The sequence below is a fragment of the Brachyistius frenatus genome, unplaced genomic scaffold (genome assembly GCF_029030835.1).
Source record: "Brachyistius frenatus isolate BFR_SWC_R1_liver_20210118 unplaced genomic scaffold, ASM2903083v1 Contig_61, whole genome shotgun sequence".
In the NCBI taxonomy this organism is placed as follows: domain Eukaryota; kingdom Metazoa; phylum Chordata; class Actinopteri; family Embiotocidae; genus Brachyistius; species Brachyistius frenatus.
Window position 1 is genome coordinate 667,732 of NW_027210660.1, and position 23,452 is coordinate 691,183.

At 42.9% G+C, this 23,452-nt stretch overlaps 2 protein-coding genes across 2 annotated transcripts in view; one reads left to right on the plus strand and one right to left on the minus strand.

Moving 5' to 3' along the window:
* Positions 1 to 966: 966 nt before the first annotated feature.
* LOC138625288 (uncharacterized) lies at positions 967 to 12,406 on the plus strand. Its single transcript, XM_069706109.1, has 11 exons — positions 967 to 1,646; positions 2,990 to 3,077; positions 4,380 to 4,481; positions 5,016 to 5,081; positions 5,243 to 5,271; positions 5,366 to 5,503; positions 5,808 to 5,894; positions 8,579 to 8,653; positions 8,779 to 8,885; positions 10,607 to 10,787; positions 10,896 to 12,406. The coding sequence occupies exons 1-11, from the start codon at positions 1,488 to 1,490 to the stop codon at positions 11,883 to 11,885; spliced, it is 2,022 nt and encodes a 673-aa protein (XP_069562210.1). The 5' UTR covers positions 967 to 1,487; the 3' UTR covers positions 11,886 to 12,406.
* Positions 12,407 to 12,450: 44 nt separating this feature from the next.
* dnah9l (dynein, axonemal, heavy polypeptide 9 like) overlaps positions 12,451 to 23,452 on the minus strand; it is a 33,959-nt gene continuing 22,957 nt past the window's right edge. Inside the window, exons 62-87 of the mRNA XM_069706105.1 lie at positions 22,118 to 22,300; positions 21,700 to 21,801; positions 21,122 to 21,256; positions 20,753 to 20,926; positions 20,484 to 20,616; positions 19,652 to 19,754; positions 19,239 to 19,361; positions 18,924 to 19,128; positions 18,653 to 18,817; positions 18,427 to 18,567; positions 17,874 to 18,044; positions 17,679 to 17,801; positions 17,391 to 17,584; positions 17,027 to 17,175; positions 16,617 to 16,744; positions 16,343 to 16,480; positions 16,147 to 16,236; positions 15,813 to 16,004; positions 15,546 to 15,665; positions 15,136 to 15,195; positions 14,728 to 14,910; positions 14,243 to 14,425; positions 13,706 to 13,821; positions 13,244 to 13,356; positions 12,963 to 13,103; positions 12,451 to 12,864 (exon numbers count right to left, since the gene is read on the minus strand). Coding sequence (XP_069562206.1) covers positions 12,617 to 12,864; positions 12,963 to 13,103; positions 13,244 to 13,356; positions 13,706 to 13,821; positions 14,243 to 14,425; positions 14,728 to 14,910; positions 15,136 to 15,195; positions 15,546 to 15,665; positions 15,813 to 16,004; positions 16,147 to 16,236; positions 16,343 to 16,480; positions 16,617 to 16,744; positions 17,027 to 17,175; positions 17,391 to 17,584; positions 17,679 to 17,801; positions 17,874 to 18,044; positions 18,427 to 18,567; positions 18,653 to 18,817; positions 18,924 to 19,128; positions 19,239 to 19,361; positions 19,652 to 19,754; positions 20,484 to 20,616; positions 20,753 to 20,926; positions 21,122 to 21,256; positions 21,700 to 21,801; positions 22,118 to 22,300 — 3,813 coding nt within the window. The 3' untranslated portion in view covers positions 12,451 to 12,616. The remainder of the gene's footprint in view (positions 12,865 to 12,962; positions 13,104 to 13,243; positions 13,357 to 13,705; positions 13,822 to 14,242; positions 14,426 to 14,727; positions 14,911 to 15,135; positions 15,196 to 15,545; positions 15,666 to 15,812; positions 16,005 to 16,146; positions 16,237 to 16,342; positions 16,481 to 16,616; positions 16,745 to 17,026; positions 17,176 to 17,390; positions 17,585 to 17,678; positions 17,802 to 17,873; positions 18,045 to 18,426; positions 18,568 to 18,652; positions 18,818 to 18,923; positions 19,129 to 19,238; positions 19,362 to 19,651; positions 19,755 to 20,483; positions 20,617 to 20,752; positions 20,927 to 21,121; positions 21,257 to 21,699; positions 21,802 to 22,117; positions 22,301 to 23,452) is intronic.

The window sequence follows — 23,452 nt, forward strand, 5'->3', positions numbered from 1 at the left end:
AGAACTGTTTTCCAAGCAGGAAGAACCTCAACAACTGATGCTATTGAGCTGTATTATGAGAACTGTAGAATCTAGTCCAGGGGTATCCAACCTTTTTTCCTCTGAGAGCTCCTTTGACAGATTGAAAGTGTCTCTTTAACATTTATTTACAGAGCTGAACTCCCCCAAACCAGCTGAATACCAGCTAAATAAGCTTCTTTGATGTGAACAATAACAAATTGCTACTCAACACACATACTCAACTGGTAGCTCACGAGATACCGGTTGGAGACCCCTGATCTAGTCCTTTTACAAGTCACTACAATATTGAATTATAATAATCATACGACTTTGCTTACAGGGGATCTTATCTCATCCTTACATCAAAATTTCCACTTGCTGACTTTGCATTAGATTTTCTGACTGACCGATTCCTGAAATCATTTCTGCCCCCCCAGAAAAAAACACAGCAGTGCTTTCATGTTTTAGCTCTTCAAGCAGCATGTATCCTAGGATATTGTTTGTTAATCACATTTGTACGATGGCGTGTCATGATTCATTGCAGCTCCTGGGAGCTGCCAGCAGACTTTGTCATGTTTTTATTTATTCAGTGGAGCACTATGAAGTCCACATTTGTACTTGATCACTGTCAACAATTGAGAAGTGTCCCAACTTCCCGTAGCTGATCTCACCTGTCCCTCTGCAGTGATGTCAGCACGGCTATCCTGCTTCATGATGTCAGTGGGTCATTCCTGTGTGGTTGAGTAACACACTGCCTGGCTTCTGTGGTGAGTGTGTGTTTGTAGCTGCAGAGCGTGTGAGAGATGGATTTAGATCTGTTGCAGTCGACCTCATTGCTAACTGATTTACTATGTTAGACACACTATAGGCCAGAGCTGTCTGTGTGTGTGTTTGTGTGTGTGTGTGTGTGTGTGCGCGTGCGCGTGTGGTGTATGGAAAGCTTTATATAGCCACAGTTATCCAGGAAGAAGGAATGCCCTGAATGCCAGTGACCATATTTGAACAGTGTGTCTGCTACAGGTCAGACTGCACACATTGACTGGAAACCTTTCCTTACACACACTCAAACACTCACCCCTTCCTTATATTCAAGCTCTGTGTGTGTGTGTGTGTGTGTGTGTGTGTGTGTGTTGTGTTGTAGTTACCCCAGATCACCACTATCAGGCAATGTAACACCTTGTCTGGTAGTGACAGTCAACTTTTCCTGACTCACAGGGAGCAAACTTCTCTCTCTCTTTCCAGCACATTCTGGTTTCTTCTCCCTGACAATCTGTTCTGCTGACTGACAACATCCACTCCGACCCCTGTGGAGGAAAAACTACTCCGCCTCTCTTTAGTTCTTCTCCTTCTCTCGCTCTGAGCTGATCCGTGACTTGCATACATTTGGGAAAGCATTTTGTTGGTTGGTTGGTTGGATGAGCATTCATTGCTTTTGGGCTGCCTGTGTGTGTGTGAGTGTGTTTTGAGTGTGCGTGAGTCAGTATGCCATGTCGTCCCCTGGCTCGTCGTTTGTGCAGATAAAGCATGAGGACTTGCTCTTCTATGAGAACTGTGGAGGAGGCAGCTTTGGGAGCGTCTACAGAGCCCTCTGGATATCCCAGGACAAGGAAGTGGCTGTGAAGAAGCTTTTGAAGATTGACAAAGAGGTAAAGGGGAGAGAGACACACACACACACACACACACACACACACACACACACACACACACACACACACACACACACACACACACACACACACACACACACACACACACACACACACACATTCCACCTCTGTTGTAGAGACACACAAATATAATTTTTATATTTATGCCACATTACTGCCCTAGACCTATTTCCACTTCTTAGATTCTCTTTGGATCCAAAGCCCCTTCCCTCCCTCCCTCCTCCTCCTCTTCTGCTGTTGTCTGCCATTGACCATGTGTTTATCTTAAACATACCTCTCCTTGTCCCCCTCCTCCTCCCACCCTTTGTAGATGGAGCTCTTTTATTTATGCCTGGACTCCCTTGTTCCTCCCATTGTATGTTAGGGTTGAGATGTGTGCTGATTTAAGGCTTAATGCACTGCAGTTCAGGCGGCCTGGGCGGGCAAGTCTCTCATGAGTACGACCCAGAAGGTGATCCAAACATAATTTCCTTCCTTGTTAATAATAGTGAGGCAGTAGAGTCTCACGAGTCGGTGTCAGGAAACTGTCAGATGTTAGGGTGACCCGGGGGTGAATAAGGTGCAGTGTTACTGTCGTAGCAGCAGATTTAATTCAATATAAGAAAATATAATTTACTGTCACACATGGGCCATTGACATAAAAACTACAGAGAAGACATTTGGATTTGTTGGTCGACTGACTTCTCTCACACTCACTTTCTCACACCGACACAAACACATGGAGGGTAGGCAGACGTGCACAACCGTATGTGTACAGTTCATGTATAAATACAAGTTGATAGATTATGGGACGGGAGAACTGCAGCTTAGTGAAACCCTCATGCACCTTTTTCGGGGCTCTTTGCACAAACACAATGTTCATGCATCTTATGTGTAAATGCATGCATGCATGATATTTGCTCCTCACATGCAAGAAATGAAGACAATACAAATTAAAAATGTATACTGCTCTTTGGAAGAAAAACGAATTATTGACTAAATATTTTGGAGTTCATCTAACTGGTGGTTAGTTATTATGTTGCTTTGCAAAAGTTACGTTTCACAAAGACAAAGAGGTTATGATTTATATGTCAGTTCAGATTAATGGCATGTTTGTCACTGCAGTGTGGAAGCTCTTTGTTTTGGAGACTCAGTTTGTGGAATGAAGACCTCAGCTCAGGCGTCCTGGAGACGCAGTCAGTAATAACTTTAGAGCTGGATAACAAGTTCCAACGGTCAGATTTACACTCTGTCAGGAATTATTATTTTGTTTAAGGTCGTATTTCTAGTAATGAAGGTGTTCCCTTTCCCTCCGTTTCTCTTTTTCTTGTCTCCTCATCTAGGCTGAGATTCTCAGTGTACTGAGTCATAAAAACATCATTCAATTTTATGGAGCCGTGCTGGAATCTCCCAACTATGGCATTGTCACAGGTCAGACCCCATGTGTGTGTCTGTGAGTGTGTGTTTGTGAGATTCACATAGCCTTTCAGATGTTCTCACAGCTGCATAAAACCTAAATATGAGCTTCATAGAACTTCAGATAAAGGTCATATTTTGAGCAAGTGCTCCACAAAATAAAATGTATTATTATACTTGGTGATCAGGCCTATGGGATATAAGTAACATTATGTTATGGGCAGATCAAGGTTTAAGGTGAGGCATGGACGGGTTAGGGTCAGGACTTTCTGTCCTCCCATATAAAACTACACAGTGTGTGCATGTATTCGCTTTATTAGTTTGCGTTTGATCCTTGATGGAGAGAGTTACGGACATGTTACCACATGTTCCGATGGCCGAGCAGTGTTTACGCATGTGTTTTAAAGTATCAGTGAATACTCTGAACGCTGGGTCTTTCTGTGTTTCCTGGCAGGACATTTGAAACTGAAACCAACATGTTTGGATGTAGTTGTAATCCTGGATAGGGATCTAAGGTTAAGATAAAACAGTGACACACCACTACAGAGTTGTCCACTGACAATTCTTGCTGCAGCTGAGTGTATAAAGTCTAAAGCTCACTAAAAATAAAAAGTACAGTAAACTCTAATAAGATGTGGTTCAGGAGCTGGATTTTGGTTTTAGTAAATTTTGCAAACAGAAACATTCAGGCCTTTATTTGCATTTCCACCAGGCTGCAAAGGCCTCCTTTGCTTGGACAATACATCCTGTCTCACACTTGTCCCTTTGATCTGTCAGACATTACAGGGAAATGGAAAAGGTTAAAAGGTTCTCACATAATCTGGATTAGACAGTCGGGGTGTGAAGGTTGCCAGTTTTTCCACTGATTTGAGCTGGCTTGTCTGTGTGGTGTTCAGTGCTTCACTGGTTGTTGACTTTCTCACACATTGTAACATACTGAGGTAGATTATAACTGAGCTGCAGAAAATATCCAAATGATTTCAAAAAGAAGATTTGAGATTTTTTTCACCCTTTTTAGAATGAGTCAGTGAAATCTTAAAAAAATATCAGAATAGTAGCTGTCACTGTATTATTCAAGTGGAATTGTAGTATTTAAAAGGCCATTTCTGAAAGGGATCAAACTAAATTAATTTGAGTGATGGGTTAAATATAACCTACTAGCATTTCAGTACGAATGGTTTAATGCATCGGTCTGCTCATGAGCATCATCATTGCACAGGATGTGCAGCTGTGCACGAGTATACATGATTTTTCTTTTTAATTGTTCTCTTACTGCTTTGCTGCATTTCCTCTATGTGTGTGTGTATTACCTTACAGAATACGCTAGTGAAGGATCTCTGTATGAGTACCTTTCCAGTGAACAGAGTGAGGAGATGGACATGGAGCAGATCATGACATGGGCCATACAGATAGCAAAAGGTACACTTGACAATTGGATTATAATATCAATCATCTCAGAGGTTGGAGCACTGATGTGATCACCAGGATCCTGTAGACTGTTATACTCAAGGTGTCATGTACTGGAGGAAATCCACAGCTTTTTATTTACCTCTTAATCACAGTCTCTATCTGATATAAATTCAGAGCCAATTATGATGGTTATATACCCGGGAAGAGAGAAACATTTACATTTTTAAATTCTGGTTTTAAGGTAGTTAAACAGTAAAAAGTGACATACAGTGTTAGTAATTAGCCTGATCATATTTATATTTATCATAGTGAATATACAAGTTCCATATACTACCCATATCATATCTGGTCAATTTATTGACCAAATTGTCTTAAATCTAAATGTTGGTCCATGGATTTCTTGATTTCTTCATGGTTTTCAGACAAACCTTGAATATTGTTATGAAATTACACTAAAATCAATCAGAGAATAAACATCTAAAGTTGTAATAGTTGTAGTTGTAGTTTGTTTCCCCCAGTTATTAAGACTACATTTCCTTACAGGGATGCATTACCTCCATGCAGAAGCTCCAGTCAAAGTGATTCACAGAGATCTAAAGTCACGAAACGGTAACATGACATCTAAACTTCATTCTGATGTTGTTCTTCTTGTTTTCTGTATATATTCACATCGAAACCTCAGTTCTGCATTCCAGTTGGCTATTAGCTACGTTGTATAACAATTTAGTGTAGTACAACTTTGACTTTTTTCTGTATTCTTTGTTTTACAGTGGTAATGACAGCAGAAAAAGTGCTGAAGGTTTGTAACAATGATCTTGTGATTTAAAGGGAAAACAAAATTCAGGCTCACAAGTTGAGCATTTTTTTTATACCTGTTTCTGTTGGGTTTCAAGATCTGTGACTTCGGAGCATCTAAGTTTTTGTCCCACACCACCCACATGACGGTGGTGGGCACTTTCCCCTGGATGGCTCCAGAAGTCATTCAGAGTCTGCCTGTCTCCGAGACCTGTGACACCTACTCCTATGGTGTGGTGAGTTGGCAGCACTTGATCAGTATTATAAGGCCAGGAATCAAACTGCAATACTTTTGTATTACACTTTGAGAAGTAGCACTGAGATTTGAAGCGTCATTATTTGATTACATACGTTTATAATGAATATTTAACATTTGAGACATTTGAGAAGAGGTTTCATCTTTTAAATTAAGATATTGTTTCATTCAAAAAAGTTACATGTTTCCCAAAGTAAGGTGTCAAAGATATTGATATCCTTTTGGTATCAGCACTGATTTTATTTATCATCTGAATGAACCAACACAGTCTGTTGTGTGGCCAGGTGCTATGGGAGATGCTGACTCGGGAGGTTCCTTTCAAAGGGTTTGAAGGGCTGCAGGTTGCATGGCTGGTGGTGGAAAAACAAGAGGTAACCTGCACAACACACACACACCCCACCACACACACACACACCCAAACACTCCTTTTTGAACGCACCGCATAAGCACCAGAGTTTGAGACGGCTGGAGGCACAATGCGATGCTCTCATGGTTTCCACTGTGAGCTGGTGAGGCTGTGTATTTTTAGGCCTGATGTCAGTTCTCTGCTCTTGTAAGGCTTGGATACACAGCAGTGGATCTTGGCCAGACTCCCCCTGGCTAAAGCCTTTATGAGAGAGAAAGGGAGAGACACAGTGGGGGGGAGATTGCAGCGATAGGAGGGTTGATTGTACAGGTTTATGGGTGGTAGAGGATGATGGTTATACTGGAATCTGTTTTTCAGTCACTAACATGCTCGAATTCCCTTCCATAGCCACACATGCACTAACACACACACACTGTGGGCCCACAAACAACCCAGAGAACATGATTCCTGCGTAGCTGCTGGCTAATCTCCAAATACTCTCCTTAAATAACTCTCTCTCTCTCTCCCTCTCTTCCTCTTTCCCAGTCTCCCTCTGATTTCCCCTCCATTGCTATACCTCTCATCCACTCGCCCTCTCTCCACTCAGAGTTGGTGATATTTTTGGATTAATCCCCAGAGAAAACTGTTTCCATTTACTGTACTGTCCTATAGAGCTGTCCAGGCTCATTCAGACCTGTGATGATGCCTGGTAATCTTTAATGCAGGGACATTATTTTAGTGTGTGTGTGGTGTGTGATGTTGTTGTTGTTGTTGTGGCTGCAGTTTACATATTACAAAAAAATAAACAGGGGCACACACCACCGTTTTTGTGCCATAAACAGACTGATTGTACATTATAGGTTAGCTAATTAAGAACTTCTTGGACTATAAAGTGTAATAGAATTTCATATCTATTAATCACACACAGTATGTCCTATTTTTTCCTGGAAAGCACTAGTTTTAAAGGCACTGGAAATGTGTTTCCCAAATAGCTTTTTACTATGTCCAACATAGTATACACAATATTTGCCAAAGCGAGAACAGTTTTGGCTGTCAGGTTTTTCTCTGGTCTTCTAATTGATTTCAAGTAGGTGGGACTCGGTGCATCATTCTCTCTTTTACTGAGATTTTCAAATGTCCAACTGAGAGGCAGAGAAGTCCATAGTTTTGGTGCAGCTAAAGAGAAATCCCCGTCCCTGTAGTACTTCGTCATGGGTCTTGGTTCAACCCCCTCATAACGTAATATGTGGACCAGGGCTTTGTAATATAAGAAGGGGCAAGACCATTTAACACTTTGTAACCAAGTATCAGGATGTCAAATTAAATTTTATAGCCAACTGGCGAGCCAATGAAAAGAGGCGAGAATAAGAGTGATGTGTTTTAGAGTGTTTTTAGACCTTTTACAGAGAATTCATCTGAGTTTGAACTCAATTTGACTACCTGACACATCGAAGGTATTTTGCATGTGATGTAATGTAACGAAAGCGTACAATGTGCCGAGATGAGCAGAAATCATGTTGGTTAAATGCTTTCATCCAAATAATAAACATCAGATTTCTTCTCATTGAGCTCGTTTGTAGGCTCCCAGGTTCTGTCCTGAAGACAGTTTATTGAGATCAATGAGTTTGTTATAGTATTAGGTGAAGGTAGAGCTGTGTGTCATCCACAGTGAACAAAATGTGTTTCTGAATAATGGGATCTGACAGAAGCATAAATACAGAGAACTGGAGTGGCACAAGTACAGAGGCTTGTGGGACGACAGGGGGATGGAGGCTGAGGATGAAGAAGAGTTGGATGAGCATGCAGAGAACCATTTAAAGTTAAGGCTGAGGATGGAGTAGTGTACAGTGTCAGAGGCTGCACTTAAGTCTGAAAGCCTTTATTGTCTCTTAATTTTTTTATATGAAGTTTTCAGTTTTTTCAGAAGTGGTTGTACAAGTGCGTGTTTGTTGGAAGGATGAACAATGCTGGTTATCACCGAGCGAAAATGCAAATAACTTCTTTCAAGGGTTTATTGGAATTATGTCAAGGGAGCAGCTAAAGGTCTTCATAGAGGAAATAATATGAAGTTCTGTCAGACGGGTGGAGTTAAGAGAATGTACAAGTACTGCAGTGTTTTCAGAGGAGATGGATGGAATAATTACAGAGAATAATACTAAATCGAAAATGTTTCACTCTGATGTCAAGTACCTTCTCCTTAATTAAGGAAATGTTAACATTTTATTAAAGAGACTTCTACACAGATGCTGGGAGTGGAGATGAGAAAATTGAACACAAAAAAGTACCCTTGCCTAATGACATTTTTTGGGGGGAAATAAGACCAGGAAAGTAATGTATTTGATTCAAAATAAAATGACTGCTGAGGAGACCACTCTCAATTAAATCTTCAAAGTCCTCATGAAATAGATGAACTCACCTTTTAATTAAATTGTCTTTTGTGCTACTTAGCAAACAAAAGCATGCTAATATGCTAAACTAAGATGGCGATCTTGGCAAACATATCTGCTGAACATCAGCAGTGTAATCATAAGCATGTTAGCTGGAAGCTGAAAGCTCCACTGAAAGCTCCACTGCCCTTAAGTAAGACTTTGTGTCACATTCTGACTTTGACTGCTTGATATGACTTTTTTTTTTTTTTTTTTTTTTTTTTTTTTTTTAAACTAAAGGCATCTGTATGTGTGGTATGTGTTTGTGTGTCTGGGTATCTAGAGGCTGACTGTTCCCACCAGCTGTCCAGCAAGTTTTGCAGAGCTGATGAGGAAATGTTGGCAAGCAGACCCAAAGGTAAGCTAAATTCACGAGAGAAAAAAACAGTTAAAGTCCTGAAAATGTTTTTATGTCTCTCACTTCAACACTTTTAAAGATGCTGAGGAGGTTCTTCTGTTTTGTGTGCATGACTGTACCAACAGGAGCGTCCCCAGTTTAAACAGGTGCTGGTAACCCTGGAGACCATGGCTAATGACAGCAGGCTACCGGACCAGTGTAATTCTTTCCTACATAACAAGGACCAGTGGAGGTACACACACTAATACACACACACACACACACTGTCCTGTAGACAGACTGTAACTGCACTGTGTCTGAGCATGACAGGTCTTCTTTCATTTGTTAAAGTGTATTCAGTAAAGTTGTTGTTTTCTTGTCAGACTGACGAATGTCGTCTGTGGTTTACCACATGTACACGTATTCCACGAATTCATACACTCTGTCACACACACACACACACACACACACACACACACACACACACACACACACACACACACACACACACACACACACACACACACACACACACACACACACACACACACACACACACACACACACACACACACACACACACACACACAGCTCTGAAGCTCAGGAGACAAGTTGAATGCATGACCCTGTGCTCTACTTCAGTCTATATTAAGCTCTCTGGAAAGGGTCCATGGAAGAGATTCCTCTACTCCTCCACTTTGCCCTCACTCTACCATGGGGAGAAAGACAGAGGGGTGATGTTGGAGGAGGGGTGTGTGTGTGTGCTGGATGGGAAAGGGGGGAATCAAATATGAGTTAAAGAAGAAGTTCAGGGAAGAACAGAAATGTATTGTGTGAGTGTCAAATCAAAAACACTGAGCAAGACAGAAACAGTGAGGATTGTGGGAAACAACGAGTGGGCAGTTGACCGGGGAGAGGGAGTGAGGTGGGCAAAGGACCAGAGGAGAGAAGGTGCGAGATTTTGTGCATATTTAACATGAGTGCAGCTTGAGGCAATCAATTCTGAGTGAAGTTTTGGGTAAGGGTGGAAAAACTTGGACAAGGAGGAGGGGAGGCAGAGTGAAGGAGGTGATGGGGGAGGGATGAATGAACCGGGAAGGAACACTGGCCGACGTATGGATGTGCGTCACATCTCTGTCTATATTTAGTGGCTGTGAGAGTTGATTGTGTTTGTGAATGCAGATTTATGGAACCTCACCCAATCCCACAGTGACCTCTGGTGGAAGCAGAAAGTACTGCAGCAAAATAGTTCACTGATGATGTATGCAAAAAAATGTTGACAAGCCATATTGTATTCTGACGTGAATATCAACCTCACTACGCTGGATTAATGGTGGTGGTGGTGGGGGTGGGAGTGCGGGGGGCTGTGGAGGTTGAGAAGCAGTGTGTGTTTGTGTTCAAAGCCCCTTGTGCGTTTACAGCTCACGCATGGCAAAACATAGTCAGATTCCTGCATGTAAAAACATTCTGCCAAAATAAAAAAATGTAGTCTGCTATAGGAAATAATAAATCAATTTATTTTGAAAGGAGTTAGCTATATTGTCTTGTGATGCCAGAGACAGCTTGTCAAAGTTGCAGCTTTGCTGTATACTAATGACTCATAATTAGTAACTCTGACCTAATTCCACTGTAAATTAATTTAGATGTTGTAGAAAACTGTGAGAGCGTTCCTTTACTAGAAAACTGAAGTTGATTAAAATGTATTCTACAATTTTGTGGAAGAGTATTTTGCAAATAATGAGCTCATTTCAATATGGCAGCATACATTTTCACAAAACAACATGCGTGTGGGTTTGAAGTATTTAATAATTTCATTCTCCTTGTACGGAGTAGTTATTTGAAACTAAATCTGTAATTTCTTCTTTTTTGGCTGCAGTGAAGTTGCGGTTTAAACTTGGTCAAACCTGCTCGCAGGTAGTCAGAACAGATCACTGATATTCTGTCTGTTAATGTTTCTGTCTATTAATACGACAGGTGTGAAATCGAGTCGACCCTGGAGCGCCTTCGGAAGCTAGAGAGGGAGCTCTACTCCAAGGAGAAGGAGCTGGAGGAGCGGGAGAGGAGGCTCCGACTGTGGGAGGAGAGGCTGATGGAGAGGTCCAACATGACTCCCAGTCCAACCTCCCTACTTATGGAGCGCTCAAACATCTCACCAGTAAGCAGAAGCAGAACTGAATGTCATTCTGGTGAAACAAACGGATGAAAACAAAATCAACTGCCACCTTTTTATGATCTCCTCTTCTCTCCTGTCTGCCTCGATCAGTTCTTTACACCGATGTCCATCGGTTCGTCCGGCTCTTTCTTCCGCTCCCACTCTCAGGACTCCAACAGTGCCGGGGTCAGCAGCGCCGGTGTCAGCAGCGCTGGCGTCAGCTGTCTCCTCCGCACACTCAGCAATGGAGACACAGAGAGGGGGAGCAGTACAGCGATCGAGAGGGGGATGGGTTCGCTCGACGGCGGGAGGCTGCACGCCATGCTCCGAGGGTTGCAGGGGAGGTTCGGAGAGGAGGACGAGGAAGACGAAGGAACCGTGGAGGAGAAAGGCTGGGGGCAGAGGGACAGAGACGACAGCGGGAGTCTGGAGGGAGGACGGGTGCAGGTGACGCTCAGGAGCTTCCCGGGAGGCGTAGTGGAGAGGGAGGAGAGGACGTGGGAGGAGGGGGACAGGGAGAGAGGGGGGATGCAGAGAAGCAGGGTGACCACCATCGTCCGAGGGTACTCGGGTGGGTTCGGAGAGGCAGAGGGTGAGAGGGAGAAGGAGGGAGGATGGGAGATAGAAAAACTCGGGGACAGACTAGAGGAGAGAGGGATGGAGGGAGGGCTCGAAGGAGGAAGACTCCCCACCATGTTCAAAGGTCTTCACGGGAGCATGGGGGGTTTGGGGGACATGCTTTCTTTGGATATGGATGAGATGGGGGACATGGAGAGACTAGGGGACATGGACATAAACATGGGCGACATGGGAATGATGAAGGTCGTGGGTCACGGTGTCAGGAGTGAGCTGGGGGTCAGGGGTCGCAGGAGTGACAGGGGAGTTGTAGTCCAGGGAGTCAGAGGTGACCTTACCGAGGCCGCTAGCCAAAAGATTAGAGGCGAAGTGGGCGTCATCGGTCACTCTGGGGTGCAGGTGAGCATGCGGTCATCGTCCAATCAGAACTCTGTGAAGAGCTGCAGCGTGCGGCACGGAACCAAGATCAACATGGCGACCGCAGCCATGGACATGATGGAGCTCGACTGGTCTGACAGTGACTAGAGAACATATTAGCAGAAAACACAAAAAATACACACAGAGGCCAAACTAGAAAGATTGACTTGTTAGCACATACGGCGTCAGAGCTACAGTATGTGCATTACAATCTCCAGTTGAAAACCAGCTAGTATATACACATTTCTTTTGTTATTTTTGTATTAAATGGATGAATGCTACACCCATGTGTACTGTGAAGTGAGAAGGAGCAACGAGGCAATTAGAGGTTGTCTTGTCATGTTGTCAGAACGACTTCACCCGTGTAATTTAATGTGCTATTAAAACTGCTGCATAACATACTGTAAGAGGTACATGTGTTACAAAATAACACTTGGATGCCGCTCTAATGAGGCAGCACTGTTGTTTTTTTTCTCCTGCTTATACAGCATCTTGTAGTTTGTAGACTTTTTGATTTGTTCAATACATGCTTTGACTTTATCAGTTCTAACTGTGATCTAGTGTGAATTTTTTTTTGGCATTTCTCTCTGTATATTTTATCATTTTTCAATAAAAAGAAAATAAATCTGGTTGTGTTCCAGTGATTTTTCTCTGTTAGAGTTAGACTCCCTCCTCCAATTCTTGTATATCTGCTAAGTTTGTAAAATATGATAAAATGAAAAGTAAGGATGATAAGTGAGTACAAAAAGGGACATTAAGAGAGCTGGAGACCCGTACTTTCCCCAATAGGTTTTCCCTCTCAACTTCTGAATCTTCACCTGTGACCTCTGACCTCTGGCTCACACACTGAGCAGCAGAGCCACTCCAGCCAGCACCCACTTGGCAGGCCGCTCCCTTGTTTTGAGACTCAAAGTCCAAACATATGTGGGTCCTCTGATCTTGGTCTTGTAAAGGGGACACTCATAGATATTCCTGGTCTCCTGACGATCATTGGGTACAGCTCGGACCGAGATGACGGGCATGGCTGGGGTCAGATCTTTTAGACGGGCCTCAGTGATCACCCCGGTCTGAGTGTCCCATCTCGCACCTGGGGAAGGATTACCACGGTTAAGAGGAAGAATTTAATATAGTACGATAAGTACTTTGCTCAAGGATAAGAGGAAATGAACGTCATTGTTTGTCTACCTTCCATGTAAAGTCCAAACACGTATGCACCCTCCCTGGCAGGTTGGTTGAACTCCTCCTTAAACTTCTTGGTCACATCCACAGTCAGATTCACTTTATCCAGAGGCCACTCGTTCTTACGAGCCAGAGACTGCATCACAGCTGGAGAGCGAGGACATGATGAAAACACTCGAAATGAATGATGAGTAGACAAGTAAAGGAGCAAGAGGGGCAAAGAAAATGAGGGAAAGCTATTGTATGTGTTCGTAGAACCCTTATTTGTATGCACAATTGTGTGTTACCGGTGAGGAAGGACTGCGGGTTGAACAGTCCAGAGAGCCAGACGACACTGGGCAGAGAAAGGTCCTGAGTCCAGCTGTCCAGCTCTTTACAACGCTGCATCACATCATTATACCTGACACACACACACACACACACACACACACACACACACACACACACACACACACACACACACACACACACACACACACACACACACACACACACACACGAACAGACAGAGAGACTGCTGCTTGGATAATGTCAGTCATCTGGACATTCTATTAGTAACTATATTATGTCTACTATGTGTATGTGATGTATAACAACACAGTATCTCAAACAGTTTATTGTATCCCTTTGCACACCATGCATAACAGTAATTGTATCAACTGCAGCTAAATACAGAAGCTTATACACAAAACGAGACAAACCGTTGATTTAAAAAAATGAAATTACTGAAGACAAACTGCTGCACACACCATATAGCCAGGCTGTAGATAGAGGGGTAGGCCAGCTTGGTCCAGGTATCGGGGACATTGTCGAAGAACAAGGCTGTCTGCAGCTTCTCCATCTCAGAGGACATGGCCAGTTCACCCTTTGACAGAGACATTGAGCTGTTAATGCACTGTAAATACACACATTACAAGGGCTGCATGTAGCAATTTAACATCAATGAGAGTTTGACAAACAGCTGCTGGACAGTTATCGCATTACTATATATGCTGCCTGATCAGATGAGAGAAATCTTCAGGATTTTTTTGTGGGGCGATATTAGAGACTCCCTAACTGCAAAGAGGAAGAGCTTTTTATTCTTAAAACCCACTTTTGGTTTAAGAGTTTCTTGGAAGAAGATAATTGGACGTTACATTTGGCAACGACAGTCTGTTTTACCTGCCTCATCCTACCTAGTTATATTCTTCTCTGTTAGTGCTATCTGTCTAGTCAAGCGAGTAATTTCACTACATTGAGACGATGTGAGCTGCACTGTAAAATAACACACGGAGGTGTAAGCCTACCTTGAGTCCGAGGTCAAGCTCCTTCAGCGAGCGGCGGATCTCGCATACGAGTGTGTTCATACGCTCACATTCCTGGAAGCAGACCAGGATGTAGGGCGACCGTTCAGCTGTCTTGGAAGTGATGTCGGACATGTTGTACTGCTCTGGCAGCTTCTCCAGCACTTCATCTAAAATTGTTTTCACCTGGAGGTGGGTGGAGTGAGGAATCAGTCAGAGCACAGGAAGGGAAAACACTGATGTTCTCCTCTCTAACTCGTTTCTCCAACAACTAAAGAGGTAGAGTTACTGGAAAGTGTTGCCGTGGTGTGTCAAGCGTTGGCTCATTGAAAACACATGTGTGCCAGCATCTTTTATGTCTTGTCTTTGGCTTAGCACAGGTTCAATGTTGAGTCAGTTTATGAAAAATAATTTCTTTCAATCCCTTTTAAAAAAACAAACAAACAAACTAATCCCTTTAAGGTATTATTGAACGTGTGTGTATCCACCTTCTCCTCCAGCGTCTGTGAAGCCCCCTCTCCCATCACAGAATCGGGAGACTGCAGCTCCAGCAGAGTGTGAAAAAGGTTATCCGACGTCACTGTCAAGAACTCAATTTCTGCGTTGGGGTGCAACCCATAATGCACTGGGCTCTCATGGGGCAGCATCTCATCTATGAAATCATGGTAGCCCTGGAGATGCACCATAACACATTTGGTGGACACATTTTATCACACTGACAGCCCTTACGGGATGTGAAACTGAAATCATCAGGGAATAACTGACTGTCTGATTTTTCCACTTGCTCTACATCTATAAGATAACACTTCTGTTTCACACTAGATAGCTGTGCAACATTCAGGAGATGAAACTGTTCCAGGGAAATGTTTCCCCAAACAATATATGATTCAATTTACCTGGTAGTCCAAGTTGGAGGGGACGACAAACCCAGGTGCCAATGAAAGCTTCCGGTCAAACTATAAAAAAAAAACAGCGATTAGAAGAATTGTAAGCTTTAGGTTTTAAAAACTGAATAAAACAATAAATTATTCCAACCAAGGTGGCAAAACATCCCCTGGTCTGGCACATCTGGCTGCCAGGCACACATGCCATACTATTCAGGTTCCAAGGACAGTCTTTGGACCAATACTGACAAACTGCTTCTAACTGGAGCTGATTCTCGGCCCAAAATGTCCCGAGTCTGCAGTAGAGGCGCAGTTAAAATCTGGCTACCGTACAATGTCTGCGCACAAGCCAGTTCTTGTTTGGCAGCACACAGCCGAATGTGCCGACACGCTGCGTTTCTTTAATGAATACACATACAAACCTGGTTGGGCTGCATGTATTCTTCCAGGTACGTTCTGCAGAGCCGTCTGTCCCAGTCATCAGTGATGTGTCCTCCGTACATGATCTCCCCAAACAGATACCTCAGGTCCTCCCATGGCACCTTCGTCACCAAAGTCATCGTAAAAATCACTGCCAATACAATCACCACCCGAATCATCCTCACCATCCTATGACCCCTGACACACGTGTCTCTCAGTCATCTGATTGTACCCCCTCTCATCCACCCACAACCCCAAACACAACCCACCTGTGTGTTCGCCTCCAGGTAGTTGTAGAGGACATTAACTGATATAGTCAGATCTCCGGTGTTGAACGGATACTTCCTATTCCAACCCTGAGGCCCGAACTTCCTCCTCTCTGCCACACAGGCATGAAAGTAACAGAGAGAGAAGAGGATGGTCTTAAACTCCTGCTCACGGCTGCACTGGTCCAGGATGTCCTGCAGAGGGCCGATAAATGAATAAACTCATGATTGAAACACAAAATAGGTAGGTAGGTAGGTATTTACTTTATTAATCCCTGAGGGGAATTTTTATATATATATACAACCGGCACTATTAGCGCAGAACAGAAAAACCCACCTGATCAAAATTATCCAGAGCAGCATGTAGATTAGCATGCATGCCTGTAGGAGGTTCATTGGTGATCTTGATTGCATTTTCCAGAATGCCCTGCAGAAAACATGCATAAAAAAAAGATTTACAGCTGCGTTTAGTGTCACTAAGTAAAGAACTGTAATAAAAATTGTATGAGGGTACAGGTACACTGCATCTCCACCTGTGGGATAATGTGCTCCTGCATTGTAGATGCCGGCTCTGCACTCATAAACACTCTGTAGTCTGGATGACTGTCTTCACAGCAGCGCTCCAGGAGCTTCTCAAGCGTACCCAGCCAGCGAGCAACCAGGTGGATGTTCTGCAGGGAAACATTTAAATGTATTTTTTCAAAACTGTAGGGACTGGCGTTCACTCATATATTTCGATCCTATAATAAAATATGTGTTCTATCAATCCAAATATTTGAATTGAAGCCCATTTTCTTAGAACCAGACCTGCAATATAACCCAATGACCATCCTTGGCAGCCTTTTCCATGGCAATTTCAGCCACAGTTTCCTGTCCCTGGCCCAAGGAGACGTTGTGAAGCTTCCCAAGGTCAATAGTGAAACCCAGCTTCCTCCCTGGGAACACACAGGACGGGATTTAAAAAATAAATAAATCTTTATCCTCTTCGTCACTAATCACGGTTTCTAAAAAAAAGTATTTCTGTGTCTCTTAAATTTTACATTACTTGTACATGGGTTGTTCTATATGTCCAAACAAGGACATACTTACAGTTCTCTTGTCTTTGCATTGTAAAGCAACGACTGGCCCATGTCTTTAATCACCAATCACTTTGTGTGAGTACAGTATATGAAAATGTATCTGTGTGTGTGTGCATGCAGCTTCTTTCTGAACACTACCGAGTGATTCCACATCTTTAAGTGGGTCCACTCCAGGGGACAGGATGAAAAACACAGGAGAGGCAGGACCACTTTCTCGAAAGGACTTTGCAAATTCAGTCTTTCGGCCCTCTGTGTACTTCACACCCAGCTTCTCCTCCACAAAGTTCCTACAGTGTGCCAACAGGAAATGACCTGGGTTTAAAAATATAGCAGAGAGGTGGATAGCCGACATGACTCGAAGGTCCACTATAATGATTTAAACATATCAATAAATACAGAGAGTCTGTTTTTTCATTTGTTTTAGAGGAGGATGAGTTTAACAGTATGGAAAATAAGATGACCAAAAAACAAGCGACTGAAGAAGCAAAAAAATCTTCATCACCTGAGAGCATAGGTCATGCGGTCAGGTCTCAGGGCTCTCATCATGATCAGTTTCTGCAGGGAACTTTTCCCCTTCCACTCCTGAGGAAACTTCTCCTTCTCCGGACACTCCGACTCCACCACCTTCTTCCAGCGCTTGGGTGAGCCTTCAATGTCCCGGTCCAGACCTCGAAACTCATCAGTAAAGCTCATCACCTGGACAAAGACAAGGGACAGCAGGAGGTGATTTGCGGGGTAATTCAAGTACAGCAAGCAATAACAAATCCTGTGTGTTTGTGTGCTTGTGAACCTTGATGGCGCTCCAAGCTGAGTTGGAAAGAAAGTCTAGGGGGCTGACATAGCTGTGGTCAATGTTAAAACGCAGCAGGAAGTTGAGCTCCCGCACATCTATCTCCTTACTCATCAGGAGTAACTGGAAGAGGGAGAACACGGTCAGGGACGAAACACAGTCTCTGTCTCATACGGACACAAAACACACAGGCACCTGGAAGGCTAGCTGTGCAGTAAAGGTGAGCTTGTCTCCCTCAAACAGTCCTCTGCTGATGTAGTTGAAGGTGGAGTAGGTAACGCAGTCGATGAGTGTGTTCACTCTGCTCGTCACGTCGTCGCAGGCCTCTGCCATCTCCACCGCCTTGTGAAAAACAACGTTAAAGGCCTGAGGACAAGAGGAAGAATTTATTTGTGGGACATTAAGTTATCCATATCTGCATCTCAAGCAATCAATCAAACTTTATTCATGTCCCACTTTTTGTACATTTTGGTCCAGTTCAAAGTGCTGGACAGATGACTGACAGGCCAATAATAAGATAAACGGTCGTAGACCAGAAAAATAAAATAAATAATAATTTGAAAAAAAAAAAATGAAGGAAAAAAAGACAAATTAAAAAACACTTTGAGACCATACTTCAGTGACCAGTTTACAGCAATATGTTTGCAATGTTTAGTAGCATTTAAAGTTAATGTGCACTTCTGCCTGTTCAAATCCACGTTGTTAGTTTTGAGGCTGTGAGTCGGCTCCTCTGTTTCACTCTGGTTACCTTGAGGCTGAACTGGTACATGGGATTGATCTTGTTGAGATCATTCATGATGAAGTAGAGCAGAGAAGCTCTCACGGCAACTGGGCGATAGTGCTCTCTGGCTTCATTTATCTTCACTTCATTAACTTTAGCTTCCAGGACCTGAGAACAAGGGACAGAAACAGAAAATGTATCAAAATAAATAGGAGAAAACACTTTTTCTTTTTCAACCAAACACATATTTTACCTTCATCTCAATCTCTGCAGCAGTGTGCTTCGTGGTCTCGAGCTTCTCAACCAGCACGTTGTCACCGAGGAAGTTACTCTCTGCAGCAGACAGCCTGGTTAGCAGCTCGTCCTCCAGAAGCTTCAGCTCAATCTTAAACATGTTCTGCTGTTTTGTCAGTTCACTCTGTGGGGAGATTACGCAAACGAATCATAAAAAAAACTAGGCACTCATTACACCAAGTTGCACAATGATGTAACAGCAGGGGAGACTAACAACTACATTAACCCACCTTCAGGTGCTCGAGATCTGGTCTCTCCTGATTCACCACCTGGGCCAGGAGCTGGTCCTCCAGTCCGTCCCTTGTCACTGTGAAATTGATGAGGGTGGTCTGGGCTTGAATCTCTGGTTTGTAGTGAGGATTGGCCAATTTAGTGTGCAGGATTAGTCTGAAGTCTGGGTGGAAGAAACACTCCTTGTCCCCGACCTTTATACAACTGTGACAACAGGACAGAGAGAGGTTTGGAGGGCAGAGCATGACGAGGGAAACAGATGCTTGTTTTTCTTTATACACGGGTTCACTTGTCACTTGTCACATCTGTGTTACCTTCCCTTCTTGATTGTGTATCGCCCCAGCAGAGGGTCAATAACAGGGTCAATGGTCTCCTCCAGGTTCTCTATGAGAACAGTGTCGCCTGCGACTACAGCCTGTTCAATAACGTCTACATATCTGGAACATTTAACACAAATAAATGAAAATGAAAATACAAAAAACAACATTTACACAGATAATGTCTATTGTCCCAGATAGGGAAAATAATGCTGAAGAAGAAGAATATCAGAAAACGCTTCATTGCAGCTGTTTCACATTTTCAGCTTTCCCACAAAGAAAACTGAAAATGTTTTTAGTACATTGATGCAGAATGTGACAGATATACAGTACAACAACATTTCAGACATTGTGGTTTATTTTGAAAGCCAATATCAACACCTCAGGGTGGCAGTGATGGAAAAACTCACCCTATTTGGCCTAAACTAACAACCTTCAGGTTGCTACCATAGCGACTCTTGATCCATTTGATGCCCTGCAGCTGAGGGTCAATTAGGAGAGGCCAGCGCTCACCTGCAACAACACACAGTATCACAAAAGCCCCATTTCTACTGATGATAGTGGATCTACTCAACTTGACTTTTCTGGATTGTGTTTTCTGCATGAAACTGTCATGACGTCATCTTCAAAATCAACAACAATAAAATCTCCTTTCACGTCTTCTATATAACATTTCACAGACAAATGTTGTTATTAAAGTTAAGAGGAAACAAAGAAGTGTGTCCACTTCATTGTTGTCAGGTGGGCGGGGCTTGACGGAACATATCGGTGCAGGAACAGAGTTCGACCCAACTACGGCTTCACTAGTAACACTCAGTGGGTGCAAAACTTCAGAATGTCTGATGAAGTATTTTTCTACCTGTGCAACAACCTGCTCCAGTGAAGGACAGACAGGACACAAACTTCAGCAAGTGCGCAGGTCATTGCACTGTGGAGGCTTGTGCTCTGCAATGTTTTCGCATCACCTTTTGCTCTCGATAAAGCTCGCTGGGAACATCGATGGAAGATATATATATATAAAAAAAAAAGTCCCAGGTATCAGATAACATACAGGGACAATGTAAACCCCCTAAAAAAGTGAGTAGAATCGAGCCGGTATCACCAGTGGAAAAGGGACTAAAGTAGACTCAGCACTGAACTATTTCTATTAAATGTTCTAAAGAGGCATTTGAAGGTGTGCTCCGTCATTGTGGTGATAAAGTACATCTTAGTCGCTGCTGTTTGGTCACATGTTCTACTCACAGTTAGTGAGGATGGCAGCATTCTGAGTGGACATTTGGTCTCCTGGTAGTCCTTCATTGTTCCACTGGGCCACCATTGCGCCATCAGTCAACATGGACACTGGATCTAAGTCCCCTGTCATGGGGATGGGTATCTGGTGAAAATAAATAGAGCTGTGTATTGATACAGGAATGAGACAGATGTTAAATTTAAACTTAGCCTGCTGTGGAAAAGCTGTGGGAGTTCATTGCAACTGTAGAATAATTGTGAGAATATCGAAGTGTTTTCACCTTCTGTGTGTGAAGGAACGGCATCCAGAGGTTGTCCAGCAGCTCTCTTCTGTACTTCTTGGAGAAGGAGCCGGCATATGAGATGAAAGCTGCAGTTAAGAGGACGTCGCCACAGAGAGTTTCCTCCTGCTCATGGTACTGAGCCACTGAATGTGCCCAGCGCACATTCTCACTCTGAAACACAGACACATACAGTAACTTTAAGCATTGAACAGGGAACAGTCTTTTATTCTCAAAATACTTCAACGGAGAAGGTCACGCATCAAAGTAGACATACAATAAACACAGTGAAATATTTTATCTGCTTTAAGAGTCTACTGTCAGAAACATGAATGAAAATAATCTTCTATCATCAGCTGTTATTCACACCTCCAGTCCTTTGACCAGTCGATTGGCGAGTTCTATTGTCTTGTTTGTGCTGTTGACCTCTTCCTGAAAGCTAAGTTTCTCTGATGTTGCTTTCTCAAAGGCCGTTGTCAGAGTCTCCAGACTACTATCAAGCTCCTGAGAGAGAGAAAAATATGAAGACATGTGGCTGTTGATGATCTGAAATAAAGTATGTCTTAGAAAATTACTGTATTAACTATTTTTACGCTATGTGAAAACCGACATTTGACACGCATGTGACCGTCATTTAATGCTGTATGGGGCCGAAACTATGGGGTAATTCACAGGAGTGGATTCTGGGAAAATTTTGTTTTTCTAACTTTTGAACAAAACGGGCAACCAGAGTCTTATCGTTTGGCCGATTTGAATTAAATTATATTTTCTGGTTCTGGAACATACACTGCGTGACTATAGCAAAAATGGTGAAATTCAGTTATCAAATTAAATTAATTCCAGTTGTTAAAAAAACCAAAAACGTTTCAGGGTGCTCCCCAACAAAAACAATAGGGTTCCACCACCGTTGGAGCCTGGACCCCTAACAAAGGGCTCAAAAGACTTACAGCAAGTTTTTTCCTGATTGCCTCCAGTTTCTCAGCAGCTTCAGTCAAATCTGCATTTGCCTGAGACAGACACATCCTCTTCATTTCTACCTCACGGAATACCTGTAGACGGACACACACATTGACTTATGTGAGGAAATTACAGTATTACCTTTGTTATCATGAATGACATCCACAAAAGCCTACAAGGTATTGAGAGAAACAGATTACAATGCAGTTCATGGATATCAACAAATTCATGAGATATTACACATCCTACAATGAAGATAGCAGAGGAGAGATGTACTTACAAAAATCTATCCAAGGCAACACAAGTTTTTTTGGGGAAAGAAAATAAACCAAATAAATCAAAAATACAGTCTTACACTGAAAACATCACCATGTCAATGCATGAGACAGCTGGGTTACATGTGTATACCTCATGGAAGCGTACGATGTTGATCACCCAGGCACAGAGCCCCGCAGCGGCTGAGGATTTCTGTCGCACAAAGTCGGGGTTGAATTCGGAGTCACTGAGGTACTCGTCTCTCACACACCTCACCGTGGCCTCGGGGATGTGCTCTTTGTCAAAGTTCACCAGAGTCTGCAGGAAGTCGTCCACCTGGATGTGGATTTAGACCACACCACAGTTGCCATACGTAAATATCTTTAAAGGCATTTTGCATTCTGAATCATTAACAGGAACTGAGAAGTAGAATAAAATGAAAACGTGCAGCAGCACACCATACTGGAAGCTGTCTAATGTAACAAAATATTTCCCCGAACTTCATTTTCATTCTTACGACCAGGATAGTGGCTCGCTGAGATTTAACATCTAGTGTTTGATACAGATGTACATTAAAATAGATGAAATATGAAAGGAGTAATTAAGGATCAGCAGTTGGTCCAAAGTCAACGCACATAAATAATAAAGAAATATAAAAACAGTCACAATAAATATAAATATTAAATTATGAGTCGGGAGAGGACAAAAAAATAAAACAGCTATAAGTCATTTTAAATGTAAAATATGTCATTTCAGCTATTTAGGGAACTTATTTATGAAGAATGTTTTGGCACAGTAGCGTCCAGCAATTAATCTAAACCTGCTTTCAAGACATGCACTGAAACCATAGACTGTATATAAAAATGGCTGTCGTCTCACATTGGCTTGACTGAAAACTGAAAAGTGAAGCCAATGTGGAAATACCTTAAAGTGCAATACCACTGATGGCCACTGGGGGCAGACTTCCAAAACCACCTGCTCCAGTAGACTTTCATTCAAAAAGCATAAATTTCTCTCATGAAATGCAAAGTCGATACGAATTTTTTCCACAAGTCATTTTGCTGTCTTAGTTAACTTCACTCTTTCTGATCAGTGTTGTGACGGTCCTTCTCAAAATAATTCCATTAATTAGATATTAGGCCTCAAAAAGGGGCATGCTTGGGAGCGTGCCTGGCTAGATTGACCTGCCTAGGGCACAGTCAGGTTGTCAGACAAAATGGTAGGGCGTAGTGTCCCAAGGTTCTCTGTCAGATCCACCCTCCACAGTTCATCCAAATATGGCCTCTTTTGGCTCCAAAAATCCAAGATGCCAAAAACCAAAATGCCAGACTAGAGGCTTCATAACAGCAGTTAAAAATCCAATGAGTAGGCTGCCACTTAACTGCAACCCTGTTTATCTCGACATTACATGGAGGAGCTGTAACTGAGAACACAAATGTCTGAATGAGTCGGACCAGACATTAAACTTTACCTTGCCGGCTCCCTACT